This window comes from Rhinoraja longicauda, chromosome 5 (genome assembly GCF_053455715.1).
Source record: "Rhinoraja longicauda isolate Sanriku21f chromosome 5, sRhiLon1.1, whole genome shotgun sequence".
Classification (NCBI taxonomy): Eukaryota; Metazoa; Chordata; class Chondrichthyes; order Rajiformes; family Arhynchobatidae; genus Rhinoraja; species Rhinoraja longicauda.
Genome location: NC_135957.1, coordinates 8,648,171 through 8,662,336, shown reverse-complemented (window position 1 = coordinate 8,662,336; position 14,166 = coordinate 8,648,171). Strand labels below are relative to the sequence as shown.

At 46.9% G+C, this 14,166-nt stretch overlaps 1 protein-coding gene across 4 annotated transcripts in view; it reads right to left on the bottom strand.

The window, feature by feature from the left end:
- Positions 1-14,166, bottom strand: part of LOC144593389 (phosphofurin acidic cluster sorting protein 1-like) — a 135,714-nt gene that overhangs the window by 43,459 nt on the left and 78,089 nt on the right. For all 4 annotated transcript variants that reach the window (XM_078398876.1, XM_078398879.1, XM_078398878.1 and 1 more), the window contains exons 5-11: positions 13,074-13,236; positions 11,348-11,439; positions 10,351-10,431; positions 8,594-8,653; positions 5,350-5,501; positions 1,934-2,027; positions 949-1,029 (exon numbers count right to left, since the gene is read on the bottom strand). In XM_078398876.1, coding sequence (XP_078255002.1) covers positions 949-1,029; positions 1,934-2,027; positions 5,350-5,501; positions 8,594-8,653; positions 10,351-10,431; positions 11,348-11,439; positions 13,074-13,236 — 723 coding nt within the window. The remainder of the gene's footprint in view (positions 1-948; positions 1,030-1,933; positions 2,028-5,349; positions 5,502-8,593; positions 8,654-10,350; positions 10,432-11,347; positions 11,440-13,073; positions 13,237-14,166) is intronic.

Sequence of the window (14,166 nt, the reverse complement as noted above, 5' to 3'; positions counted from 1 at the left end):
TCAAGTCACACAGAGCCCTTCAGCCCTGCTCATCCAGGTGCCCATCTACACTGAACGCATGTACCTGTGTTTGGCCCAGGGGTAGGCCATTTAGAACTGAGATGAGGAAAAACTTTTTCATTCAGAGAGTTGTGAATCTGTGGAATTCTCTGCCTCAGAAGGCAGTGGAGGCCAATTCTCTGAATGCATTCAAGAGAGAGCTGGATAGAGCTCTTAAGGATAGCGGAGTCAGGGGGTATGGGGAGAAGGCAGGGGTACTGATTGAGAATGATCAGCCATGATCACATTGAATGGCGGTGCTGTCTCGAAGGGCCGAATGGCCTCCTCCTGCACCTATTGTCTATTGTCTATCCTCTAAAATGACTCCTATCTATGAACCTGTGCAAATATCTTTTAAACATTGTAATTGCACCTGCCTCATATACCTCTTCTGGCAGCTCATTCCATATACCAACCATCTTCTGTATAAAAATATTGCTTTTCGGGTTCCCAAGTCCAGCGATGCCTCTATTAGTAGGCAGAACACGTGCAAGGCCTCCTGAACACAGTTCGACACACCTCCCCATTTGTCCCATACACTATTATCAGTCTGTGAAAGGATATTTAAAGGCTTCAATTGCGAAACCCACACTACCACACTCGATGAGCAAGAGAATGGTGGGTGGAAACACTGACATCTGCAAGTTTCCCTCCAATATATCAATGGTTCTTCATCGTCACAGGCTCTAAATCCAGGGCACTGAAGCCCAGTGGAAGTCACTTTAAGCTTTGAAGCACACAAATATGGTTGGGACGAAATTCCTTTGCACATTCATCTGAAATTCCTTTGCACATTCAATATCTCTTCACACTGCTCAGCTGTGAAGGACTGGGCTCCAGCCATTTACGTTAGCCGGGCATCTAGCTTGGGACTGTGAAAAGGCCAGCTGCTCAGAGGTTTGTACTCACCAGAGCAATGGACTCCACAGTAGCCTCTTCCTGTTGGCCGGGGCTATTCATGTTCTTAGTGTCGGGCAGTTGAAGCTCTGTCTGTGGAGTGAAGAGGAAGGACGTTAGACAATCATATTCTGCCCACGACCACACAGGTCCACCACACTGGTCCACGTTACACTTTGGCAAGTGACCATCAGAGTGAGGAAATGAGTGTGAGAACGATGGAGTACCTAATATAGCGAGAGTCACTGATGGGCTGGGAGATTCCTGTCCTCAGTCATTGAGCTGGGAGATTCCTGATACATTCTTCCTGCTAATGAGGGAGTGCAGCGTCTGTTCACCAGGTTAATTCCTGGGATGGCGGGACTGACATACGATGAAAGAATGGATCGATTGGGGTTATATTCACTGGAACGTAGAAGGATGAGAGGGGATCTTATAGAAACATATAAAATTCTTAAGGGATTAGATGCAGGAAAAATGTTCCCAATGTTGGGGGAATCCAGAACTAGGGGTCACAGTTTAAGTTTAAGGGGCAGGCCTTTTAGGACTGAGATGAGGAAAAAAAATTTCACCCAGAAAGTTGTGAATCTGTGGAATTCTCTGCCTCAGTGGAGGCCAATTCACTGGATGTTTTCAAGAGAGAGTTGGATATAGAACTTAGGGCCAACGGAATCAAGGGACATGGGGAGAAGGCAGGAACGGGGTACTGATTGAGAATGATCAGCCATGATCACATTGAATGGCGGTGCTGGCTCAAAGGGCCGAATGGCCTCTTCCTGCACCTATTGTCTATTGTCTATTGTCTATTGCCTACTCCTGCATCTATTTTCTATGTTTCTATGACACAGGGTTGTGAGATTCCTATCCTTTGTTACTGATGGGTTGGGAGATTCCTGTCCTCAGTCGCAGGGCCGAGAGATTCCAGTCTTCAGACACTGAGCTGGGAGATTCCTGTCCTCATTAACCAGCCTGGAGTTTTGTCCTGTCAGTTACTCACTGGACCTGGTTGCTCATGGGTTTGGTTCTTCTGACTGTGCAGGCTAACAATCTCTGTCTGCGAGCTGGAGTGCGACATCCCTTCAAAGAATGGCCTGTAACAGTCAGTAGAAATCAAGTGTTATTTTCAAGCACCAAGAGAAATAAAGGCAGCTACTGAATTCCAAACATCATTCTTTATCCAATATAATCCCCCTCCTCAAAAAATGTGAGTTGGTCTGTGAATGTATGATTGCCCACCTGATATGGTTTGAGCTCCATTCACGACCCAAACACATCACCTAGCCTAACATTCTTGTTTCTGAGGGTGTCCTGCAGCGCTGAAGGACTTATTATCACAGCAAGCCACTCTACTTTATCTTACCTGTATCAATCCCGCTCTCCTGACTTCCTTGTAGCTCTGCATATTCTGTCTCACAGATGCCCAACAACTTTTGCCTTGACTCTGTTGGTGACTGAGGAATACTGAGGTGTAAATTACGGCAGCCAATTAACCTACCAGCACATTGTTGGAATGTGGGAGGAAACCAGACTTACTGGCAGAAATCCGTATGATCACAGGGAGTGTGTGACTGCGTCCCTCCGAGCAGCACTCAGACTGTGGTTTGCTCTGAGAGAGACAGCAGTGCGGGAACGTTAATTTGAGGGAAGGGCAGTTCTGAGGGAGTATCCAGTTCTAGATCTTACTGTCATTGGATGCCTGGTCTCAGTATTTATCCTTTCCCATTTTACCTATTTCTAAATATATATATCACTTCTCATTCTTTGAAACTCCACTCAGTGCTGGCCCATCCTACTTTTCCCCCAGACCTCTGCAACTTACTGTGGGGAGTCTTCCTCATCTTTCCTTGATAACCCTAAACCCCTGATCTCTTGTTACAGAAGACGGAAAGGGGTGGGGATGGGAAGATGTGATTAGTGATGGGATCATGTTGGAGGTGATGGAAATGTTGGAGATCTGGCATTGGATCGCTTGCTACAGATCATCGCCACTAGAGGAATAATTTTGAAACTTCCGCTTAATTCTCTTGGTGTGTGGAGAACAATTACTCTTTTAACTATCTCTTATTTTTTGAACAGCAACTTCTTGCAAGGACTTGCCACCATCCCAGAGCACACGCACAGAATGGTACACAATTCTCCCGAACCAATGATTTATAAGATTCAGCACAGCTCCCTTGTGGCTTTGTCATTTAAAAACATGAAGTACCTGAAAAGCTTACATAGTATCACAATGGCTTTTTGAGGAGAACATTAAGAGGATTCATGATGTCAGTGTGGTCAAGTCAAGCCAATTTTATTTGTATAGCACATTTAAACACAACCCACGTTGACCAAAGTGCTGTACATCAGTGCAGGTACAAAAAAAGAACATACAATAGCACACAAACCTAACAACACATACATAAACAGTTTCCAGCGCCCTCTCAGAGGGCCTCAAACGCTAGGCAATAGAAGTAGGTTTTGAGCCTGGACTTAAAGGAGTCGATGGAGGGGGCAGTTCTGATGGGGAGTGGGATGCTGTTCCACAGTCTAGGAGCTGCAACTGCAAAAGCGCGGTCACCCCTGAGCTTAAGCCTAGTCAGTAGCCCCAAGACGGCCGACCTGAGGGACCTGGGGATTGAGTGGTGGGTTAGAAGATTTTTGATATGGGGGGACGGGGCAAGCCTGTTTAGGGCTTTGTATGCAAATAGGAGGAGCTCTGTATCGTACTGGGATCCAGTGGAGAGAGGCCAGAATCGGGGTGATGTGGTCCCTTTTACGGGTAACCGTCAGGAGTCTCGCTGTGGCGTTTTGGATCAATTGCAGGTGGGACAGGGATGATTGGCTGATCCCAGTGTATAGGCAGTTGCAGTAGTCCAGGCGGGAGGAAATGAATGCGTGGTAGACATTTCCTACATGGATTTCAGCAAGGCCTTTGACAAGCACTACATGATAGGCTGGTTTGTAAGGTTGCATCACATGGCTTCCAGAAAGAGCTAGCCAAACTGGCCTGAAGATAGGAGACAGAGGGTGGTGGTAGAAGGTTGTATAAGAAGATAACTGCAGATGCTGGTACAAATCGAAGGTATTTATTCACAAAATGCTGGAGTAACTCAGCAGGTCAGGCAGCATCTCGGGAGAGAAGGAATGGGTGACGTTTCGGGTCGAGACCCTTCTTCAGACTGATGTCAGGGGGACGGGACAAAGGAAGGATATAGGTGGAGACAGGAAGATAGAGATCTGGGAAGGAGGAGGGGACGGGAGGGACAGAGGAACTATCTAAAGTTGGAACTATCTAGACTTTAGATAGTTCCTCTGTCCCTCCCATCCCCTCCTCCTTCCCAGATCTCCCTCTATCTTTCTGTCTCCACCTATATCCTTCCTTTGTCCCGCCCCCCTGACATCAGTCTGAAGAAGGGTCTCGACCCGAAACGTCACCCATTCCTTCTCTCCCGAGATGCTGCCTGACCTGCTGAGTTACTCCAGCATTTTGTGAATAAATACCTTCGGTGGTAGAAGGTTGTTGGTAACAAGTAGTGTGCCGTCGGGATTGATGCTGTGTCTATTGTAGTTTGTTATTTATATCAATGATCTGTGAATGTAGGTGGCATGGTTAGTAAGTTTGGGGAGGACACTAAGATTGATGGTATAGTGGACAGTGAAGAAGGATTTCTAAGATTGCAATGGGAGCATGATCAACCTGGCTGATGGAGCCAAGGAATGGCAGATGCAGTTTAATTCAAATGAATGTAAGATTTGCATTTCATAAGACAAACAAGGAATGGGGGTCAAACAACAATTGTAGGGTCTTGAGGAGTGTTGAAAGACTGAGGGGTGCAGGTACATAATTCCATGAAAGTGGTGACACAAGTAGACAGGATAATGAAGAAAGTGTTTGGCACGCATACCTTCATCAGTCAATATACTGAATACAGGAGTTGGGACATAATGTTACAGCTGTACAAACCATTAGTAGTGGCCTCATTTAGAGTGCTGTGTACAGTTCTATCTTCCTGCCATAGAACGTATATCATTAAACTGGAAAAGGTTCAAACATGATTTACGAAAATGTTACCAAGTCTGGAGGGTCTGAGTTACAAGGAGAGGCTGGGTTGGCTGTGATTTAATCATACTCATACAGCAGGAAACAGGCCCTTCAGTTCAACCCATCTGTGCCGACCAAAAAAAGTGCCCCATCTAAGCTAGTCCCTTTGCCAGCGTTTTTCCGATATCCCTCTAGACGATTGTTAGATGATAGATGCAATGCCTGGGGAAGACCCTTGGTTACGTGAAATATACAAAATACTTCATAGAACAGAGAACTCAATGTCAGTAGCATTCAGGCGGAACGTTTAGTAGAATTGCCGCTAGAAGATGGAATGGGCGGGAGAATTTGGCTGCAATTGTGCAGCAGTACCTGTCTGCGATGCTTACTTGAGTTTGGGCTTTGGCGTGCTGAGAACGCTTTCATTATCCTCCATTTCGGGACCACTGTCGCTGGGATTGTAAACCTCCAGGCTGTCGTAGAGCAGGTCAAGATCCTCTTCAGCTTCCTGGGTCTGATCGACAGGGTCTGAGTCCAACACCTTGCACACAAAAATCGTCAGAGCTGTTTAACTATAAGAAAATCCTCACCCACATCAGAGACACCACAAAGCTCAATTAGAAACAGTCCTCAGCTCAGTGAGGCATCGCTTGCTGTGGGTGGTGAAGCCACCATGTTACTCCCCAAGTGGCTGTGACTGATCCAGAGATTCAAATGGAGCTCGGAATCCCTCTGCAGCATCCAGAGACTGCACCCTCAAAAGGTGAGCATTGAGAAAGTGCTGCACTGTGGGAGATGTGTTGAGGGAACGTCGCACCGTGGGAGGCGTGTTGAGGGATTGTTGTACTGTATGAGAGGCTTGTTGAGGGAACGTCGCACTGTGGGGGGCGTGTTGAAGGAAGGTCGCACTGTGGAAGAAGTGATGAACGAACATCGCACTGTGGGAGGCGTGTTGAGGGAACGTCGTACTGTATGAGGCATGTTGAGGGAACGTCGCACTGTGGGAGGCATGTTGAGTGCATGTCGTACTGTATGAGGCGTGTTGAAGGAACGTCGTACTGTATGAGGCTTGTTGAGGGAACGTCGTACTGTGGGAGGCGTGTTGAGGGAACGTTGCACTGTATGAGGCGTGTTGAGGGAACGTCGCACTGTGGGAGACGTGTTGAGGGAACGTCACACTGTGGGACGCTTGTTGAGGGAACGTCGTACTGTGGGAAGCGTGTTGAGGGAATGTCGCACTGTGGAAGGGGTGATGAGGGAAAGCTGCATTGTGGGAAGGGTGGTGGGGTAGTGCTGCACTGTGGGAACAACAGTACTGGGGGAACGGTGCCTACAGAGTGGCGCACGGTGGGAGGGGCTGTACTGAGGGAGCACCACAATGGGATACAGTGTGTGGTGTGGTAGCAGGATTCGCTGATATTTGTAAAATCTGATAAGGACCGCTCCTGCTAATCGAACATGCTGAAGTGGGGATATACTGAAGATGCGGCAGACTGCGGGTGTGGACGGGACCTCCAGACTATGGAACATCTCCTGAGCTGTGACATGCTTCATGAGACATGCACTGTAAAGGATCTTGCAGAGGTCAACGACATTGCACTAAAATTTGCTCGTTATTGGCAACAGTTGTGTGATGACGAATAAATAAATAAACCACAATGGGATTTGCTGATTTACAAATGAGAAATTAAATCATGGCTCTGACAGTTATAAAAATGCCACAAAACTATTTCACAGAAGAGCTGAGTGTTCTGGAAGGGCTGGCTCCACACATTGGCTGCTGTGTGTCATACATTTTAACGGTGACCACACTTTCTAAGCGTTTCACTGGGAGTACATTGCTTTGGGCAGTGCTGAGCTAATGTAATGAATTACAAGGCTTTCTCTCCTTCTTCTTGCCTGGCTATGGACGTCAGCTTCCAGGTGACACTCTCAATTATTCACATTGCCCAACCCTATTTCGCAGCAACTCCATTCTGGAAACCAATCTCAGCCCCACCTGCCTTGCCAGGTATGTCAAAACATGGTCTTCTTCATTGCTAACTCCAGCTACAACAGATTTCCTCTGATTGAGATCCTCTCCATTCTCCGAACCCAGACTGTCCAGAGCCAAAATGTCGGAAACCCACTGTGTTGGGCCCCACAGCGCCCAGGCCCACAGCGTTCCCCTGGCCCAATACCATATTAGGCCCGGGAGCACATGGCCACTGGCTGAGTGAGGTCACGTAGGGCGTTGGGGGGGGGGGGGTGAGTGGGGGGTGACATCACCTTGTCCCGCATTTGGGAGTGAGGAAGTTGGCAACCCTGGTGAGGTCAGACAGAGTGACAGTGATTGGAGGCACATTAGTAAGGTGCACAGACAGAAGATGCAATTGCAGCAAACAAGACTCCAGGATGCTGTGCTGCCTCCCTGGTGTCAGCGTCTAGAGGCGGTTGCAGAATATTCTTAAGGAGGAGGGCGAGCTATGCACAGTGGTAGAAATGATATAGGTAAGAAAAGGGATGAGGTCCTGCAGAATAAATATAAGGAGTTAATAATAATAATAATAATAATCCTTTATTCGTCCCACAACGGGGAAATTTGCAGGGTTACAGCAGCAAAGTGGATAGCAAAAATAAATAAGCATTCATTAAAAAATAAAATAACGGTAATTATCTTGATTTACTGGTCTGCTGGGAGCAGTGCTGATTGTGAAGTCTGACGGCAGCAGGAAAGAAGGACCTTCGATATCTCTCCTTCACACACTTGGGGTGAAGGAGTCTGTCACTGAAGGAGCTGCTCAGCACAGTGACAGTGTCCTGCATGGGGTGGGAGGAGTCGTCCAGCAGTGATGTTAGCTTTGCCATCATCCTCCTCTCTCCCAACGCTTGCACTGAGTCGAGGGGGGCATCCCAGGACAGAGCCGGCCTTCTTGATCAGTTAGACAAAAGGTTAAAAAAGCAGGACCTCAAAGTTAGTGATCTCCCTACTCCTGGTGGCAAGTGTTTGTGATAATAAGAACAGGAAGATCGGACAGGTAAATGTGTGGCTGAAGAGTTGGTACAGGGGGATGGGATTCAGATATTTGGATGCGTACGAAGGAACTGCAGATACTGCAGGGTCTCAACCCGAAACGCCACCTGTTCCTTCCTGATGCTGCCTGTCCCGCTGGGTTACTCCAACATTTTGTGTCTATCTCAGGTATTAGGATGATTGGGATCTCTTCTGGGGATTCATGAAAGATGATTTTTACATCCCTCCCCCCTCCCCTCTCTTCCCTGGGCCCAACATGGGCTCGCACCTATTTCCCCACCCCCCCCTCCTTTTCCACTGCATTCATTCCTCTGGCTTTACTATTGCAACTCTTAAATTCTTATCTTGCGCCTTTTGCGTTTTCATCCCTGGTCTTTGTCCAACCATCTGCCTATCAAAACCTCCCCTCACCTGTATCCATCAATCACATGCCAGGTTTTGTCCTATCTTCCAGCCCCCATCACCATGATCAGTCTCAGGGTCCTGACTGAAACGTCACCTATCCTTGTTCTCCCGTGATGCTGCTGAGTTACTCCAGTACTTTGTGTCTACTCCATCAAGTGCTCAGTACTTACTCAGACCACAGAGGATACAACTGACCCATCCCACATAGTACATACCTCATCTGTCACTTTGAATCTTTTCAGTAAAGCAACAAACTTCTGCTTGAAATTGGGTTGCTAAAGAAGAGAGAAGAGAAAACAGTGTCAACTGTGGTGGAAATTGCATATTATTGCATGAGGAATAGACCTGGTTTGCAAAGGTGGCGATCTGAGCATCACCACATGTCACACCAGAGTGAAAGGCAACTTCCTCTTTCAATTTTAACCCACCATCTCGGTTAGATTCTTTCCACCAAAATGTACAAGGAAGAGTGCAGCTGCAATGGCCTCCTGGTCATACCCATACATCTGTCACAAGTTAGCACTGCTGGGTGATCAACTGGAGATCTCAGTAATCCTCTTACTCAAAGTGGCCTTGGGGTTGTAAAGAATGGACATGTCCCTGCGGGATACAAAGCAAAAGGCTTAGACTAAGACCACATTTTTCCATCCTCCCAGTCTTACAAAGCAGGATGTAAGACAGGTGTATGTTTTGTGTTCCAGCTTTTAATATTTCAGACAGGTTCCCCTGCAGTAAGCTCATGGGATAGGAGGAGAATTAGGCCATTCGGCCCATCGTCTACTCCGCCATTCAATCATGGCTGATCTATCTTTCACTCAACCCCATTCTGCTGCCTTCTCCCTATAATCCCTGACACCCGAACTAATCAAAATTTCTGTCTGTCTCTGCCAGTAAAGTAAGAAGCTCCATGTCTTTCAGGCATAGTGGTGGTGATTCGTGGGGAACACTGTGAAGGCTGGCTTGACATTGAAGGGTTAACATACACCCAATCTTCTCCAAAGGACATTTCTTTCCAACTGGCATCCACTATGGTCAGTGACCCTGGCTTCTTCCCCACCCAGATGCAAGAGAGCAGTCTCCAGTTTTAGAGCTAAGGGTAATATTCACCTCACTCACCCTGAGGTGGTGATGGTCTTCCTACTGCATACTCCCGGTGGCTTTAAGAGGAAGGTGGGAATACTGCTTGGGCAAGCCTATTAAGAGATTTTAAATTGAAAAATTTCCACGTTAACCAAGCACCACAAAGGTTGAGAAGGATATGGGCCAAACACAGGCAGGTGGCACTTACACAGATGGGGCATCTTGGTTGGCATGGACATATTGGGCCACAAGGCATGTTTCTGTGCTGTGTGACTCCATGCCCCTAATGTAGTTGTTCCTCTTTACCGTAGTGGATCTCCCTTTCCCTCCAGACACCCCCTCACTTCATCCTCTCCTTCTCTTTCCTCTCCACCCCCTCCTCTCTTCCTCTAATTTCTTCACCTCCCTTCTATCCTCTCCTTTGCCCTCCATTCCTGTCCCCAATGCTGTCCTCCCCCGTCCTCTCGTATCCCCCATCGGGAGTACAGTTACGGGGTTGGGTTGCAGCTTTGTGCACCAATAACAGAATGGCTGTGGGTTTTCTAGGTCTGATCATTAAACTAGCCACGGAAACCTGCCTCCCCAAGGTGGTCAACTGTTGGTGTTCTGGAACACGAGGGGGCAGTTCCTGCTCACCTTCAAACACTGCCCAGAGGTTTGCCTGTTTATTTCAATGTGCATCTGAGGGAGACAGTAGTGTCCTCCTCACTGCAGCTGATTTCATTCATACAGTCTAATGCCTCTGGTGAACGACAGACGCGGGCGGCCCACATACAAGGCTAATCACAGAGCATCTGCTGTCCCCACCCACGCACACAGCAGCCATGCATGCTGGGATGATGGGTGCCAGCTTCGGCACCGTTTGCTTTCACGGATTCACAGTTGGAGTTACCCGCGTCATCGAGGTGGCCCGCATCATCTTCCGTCGCGTCTTTTTGGCTTTCCTCAGTTCATCGTCTTCATCGTATAAATCCTAGACACAGCCACAAGACACAAATCAGAGGGATTCCTAACAGAACCACAGACAGGCTGGCCGCTCTCTATACTGACATTCTCACCAGGGGAAAATGCCAACTTATGGAGAATAGATTTCCAGTCAGATATGTCTAACTGTTAAGGGGACACTATTCCTTTAACCCTTTCTTAATTTTGAATTAATCTTACATTAATCTCAACCCTCAGTTCTCTACACAGATGGGGTCCCTCATTGACAAAGAGTATCGGTGAATCAGCTCAATCCAGCATTCAATCATTCCCATTGTTGAGACTATCGGTTTTTGTAAAATTCAAGTAACTTAATTTAGATTCCACTAATTCAAAGATGGGCTTTGAACTCGAGTCTCTGGAATACCAGTCTGATGGAATAACCAGTGTACCATCAGACTCCCTTACTTTGGTATGCCCTGCCATTCTTTCTCCGCCATCTTCAATAATATGTACCCTTACACCCTTAGTCGCCCTGTTCCTGCAGCCCTCTATAATTGCCACATTCGCTATACACCATATTTCTTCATTCATTCTGTCAAGGTACATCATACCATTTATTGACGTTAAATTTCAACTATCTTGTGACCTGCCTGACCTTTCTCCTGATGTCTGCTATGATCCTTTTTGTTTGGTACATGTCTGAATTTTATTTCAATTAAAAACTCTGCGAGTGTGCTCCATATATCTAAGACCAAGTCATCCATAAATATATCTGTAAGAGCAGTGCTCCAGGTTTGAGAAGCAGCAAGTAGGAAAAGCCCTGCTTTCCTGTCCTTCAGCTAGTCTTAAACCCCTGCACGACTGCCCTTTTCACCACACGGATTTTAGATATTTTCAGAGTCCGTATCACAGCATTAACTGGCGAAGCCATAAGTGTTTGACAACTGTGAGTATGCCACTACCTGGCTCGGTACTGCATCATCACTGCCCTCCTGCTCAGAGGAATAGCTGTCATCTTCTTCTTCAGAGTAATTATCCATGTCTGGAGATCGATCTGCAGGGTATTAGATAAGATATATTTTACCACCCAGCAATGAATGAGATAATTTTTCCACCTGCATCGTCATAGAATCCATTTGTATGTTCTGGTTGGAGTAATGTTTCCACATCACCACTAACATTGCTTTATCTGAAGACACCAGGGGGCTGCCAAGAGCTGTTTACTGTGACCGTCAACTGGCTCAAGTGAACAAGGACAGCTGAATTCAACTAGCTCATTGCCATGAGAGCAGAACTGTAAGTATGGAAAGTTACAAACTATCATTGTCACTCCACTTCAAAGCAATATTTTAAATTGAAAGGGATGTACTGAGCGAACAATCTGGAGGGGCAGCATTGTCAGAGGGTCAAAGTGAAAGAGAATGAGCACTGGCAAAGATGGCAATACCAAGACAGTGCTAATAAGGAAGCAATGCTTTCTCCGAGGAGCATTACTAAAGGAGAGCTGCACTCTCTGAGGGCCAGAATTGAGGGAGCACCACACTGTGGACGGGGCAATAAGGAGGGAATCTCTGTACCTGTAACTTTGCATTGTGTGCTGTGTTTATTTTCTCTTTTGAGCTACCTGATATTCTCATGCGTAGTATGATTTGCATGGATAGCACACAAAACAAAGTTTTTCACTATATCTCTATGACAATAAGACAATACCAGTCGGTACCACTGTGGGAGGCTCAGTGACAGAGGAGCACTGTATTGTGGGAGGGACAGTGCTGAGTGAGCACTGCGTGATAAGGGAATGCACTGAGGAAGTACAACTGTGTCAGGGGCAGTGCTGAGGGGGTACCATTTGTGGGGAAATAATGTGGGGGAGAGGGGGTTGTATTGCAGGATGAGCAGTGCTGAGGGAGCACCGTATTGTGTGAGCGCTACACTGTGGGAGGGTCTACATTGCATGAATTACTCTCTGAATTCCACAATTCCTAATTCTGCAGGTAAAGTTTATCAGGAACTGTGGGGACTTGCTTTCTGGTCATCATCACTGATTCTCCTGGGTCTCCTATGTATCTGACTCGGGTTAGCCTCGATATCTTTAGAACAGAAGAAAATAGAAAACAACTCCTCAAGAAAGACACAAAAAGCTGGAGTAACTCAGCGGGACAGACAGCATCTCTGGAGAGAAGGAATGGGTGACGTTTGGGGTCGAGACCTTTCCTTCTCCCATTTCTTCTCTCCAGAGATGCTGCCTGTCCCCCCGCTGAGTTACTCCAGCTTTTTGTGTCTATCTTTGGTTTAAACCAGCATCTGCAGCTCCTTCTTACACAAACAACCCCTCAAGCCTGTGCCACCATTCAATACAATGAGCATAGCTGATCTACCCTATCAACTCTTCTTCTGTGCTAGTTTTCCATCAATTCCCTGATATCTCAAAAAATAATTTACCTCGCCTTTGGATAACACTAATGATCCAGCCACCGCAGTCTTTTGGGCAGAGAATTCCTGTGATCCGATGTATATCTGTTTTAAATGATGGCCCCTGAATGGCTGGTGAGATAGTCATAACATCCGGCAGAGATGGTGATGTATCTAAAAGCCGTGTCTCATGCCGACTGTGGTTTCAAATCTAGCCTGAGCAGGGGAGCTTTACTTCATTAAGGAAGCCGACAGTATCTACAATCAATCACCGACCTGAAGGTTTTGTCTTGGATCCTGCATGTACACCGCCATACTCGTGATCTATCGGCTGGCTGGAGAGGGAGTAGATGCTAATCTCAGCGACCCGCACTGACACTTCTTTAATGTTGGAGTGCAGCCCAAGCACCTGGCCATCGTCAGTTGGGTGCTGCATCACCTGCCAATGAAAGCAAGGTCAAACTGCACCGTACTCATTGTCACACAGCAGAACACAGAGAGCACCCAATATACCATGGAGAATCCCCACATGCCAGAGTTCACAGAGCCGAATCATCAGACTGCAGGAAGGTGGTCTCTCGGAGAGATCCGCTACTCCAAGGAAATTCAGAATGCTCCCTGGGTGAGATGGAAGCTGGAATCAGCTGACCAGCAGTACTTGCAGAAAGGGAGTGTGAGATGAGTTGTATTGTATTGTATTGTATTGTAGTTAAGACTTTTTGATGAACGGTACAGGTTATGTAAAGGCAACTCAGAATGATTCCCAGAATGGTCACAGAGCGGAGGGAATCCACTCAGCTCTTCATATCCCTGCTGGCTTTCTGCATGAGCAGAGAAATAAGCTAATTTCCCTGGTCTTCCTCATTAGTCCTGATGAGCTTTTGCTGTCTGAAACCACCAGTTATACTTACCTCTGTCACCCTGTCAGACAACACGTTTCAAATTCTGTATCACATCTTTAGCTCATGCCACCTTTTGTTCACTATCTGATATCTGCCCCCGTGGTCCTTAATCCTTCCCCTAAAAGGAACCGAGGATTCACAAGAGATTGCAAATGCTGGAATCTTGAGTAAAAAAATGAAATGTTGTTGGAACAGCAGGTCAGGCAGCATCTGTGGAGGGAAATTGACATACAAAGTCTGAAGAAAGGTCCTGACTCGAAACATCTGTCCATTTCCTTCCGCAGATGCTGGCTGGCCTGATGAGTTTTTTGTTTGTTACCCCAAAAAGAACTTCTCCTCTCTATCTACTGTGCATTTAGCCCTCATTAAAAAGTCTCACAAAATCTGCTTTCAAACATCTCTCCTCTCAGCTGAACAATCCTGGCTTTTCCAGCTTTTCCCCATGACACAAGCTCCTCGTCCCTGAA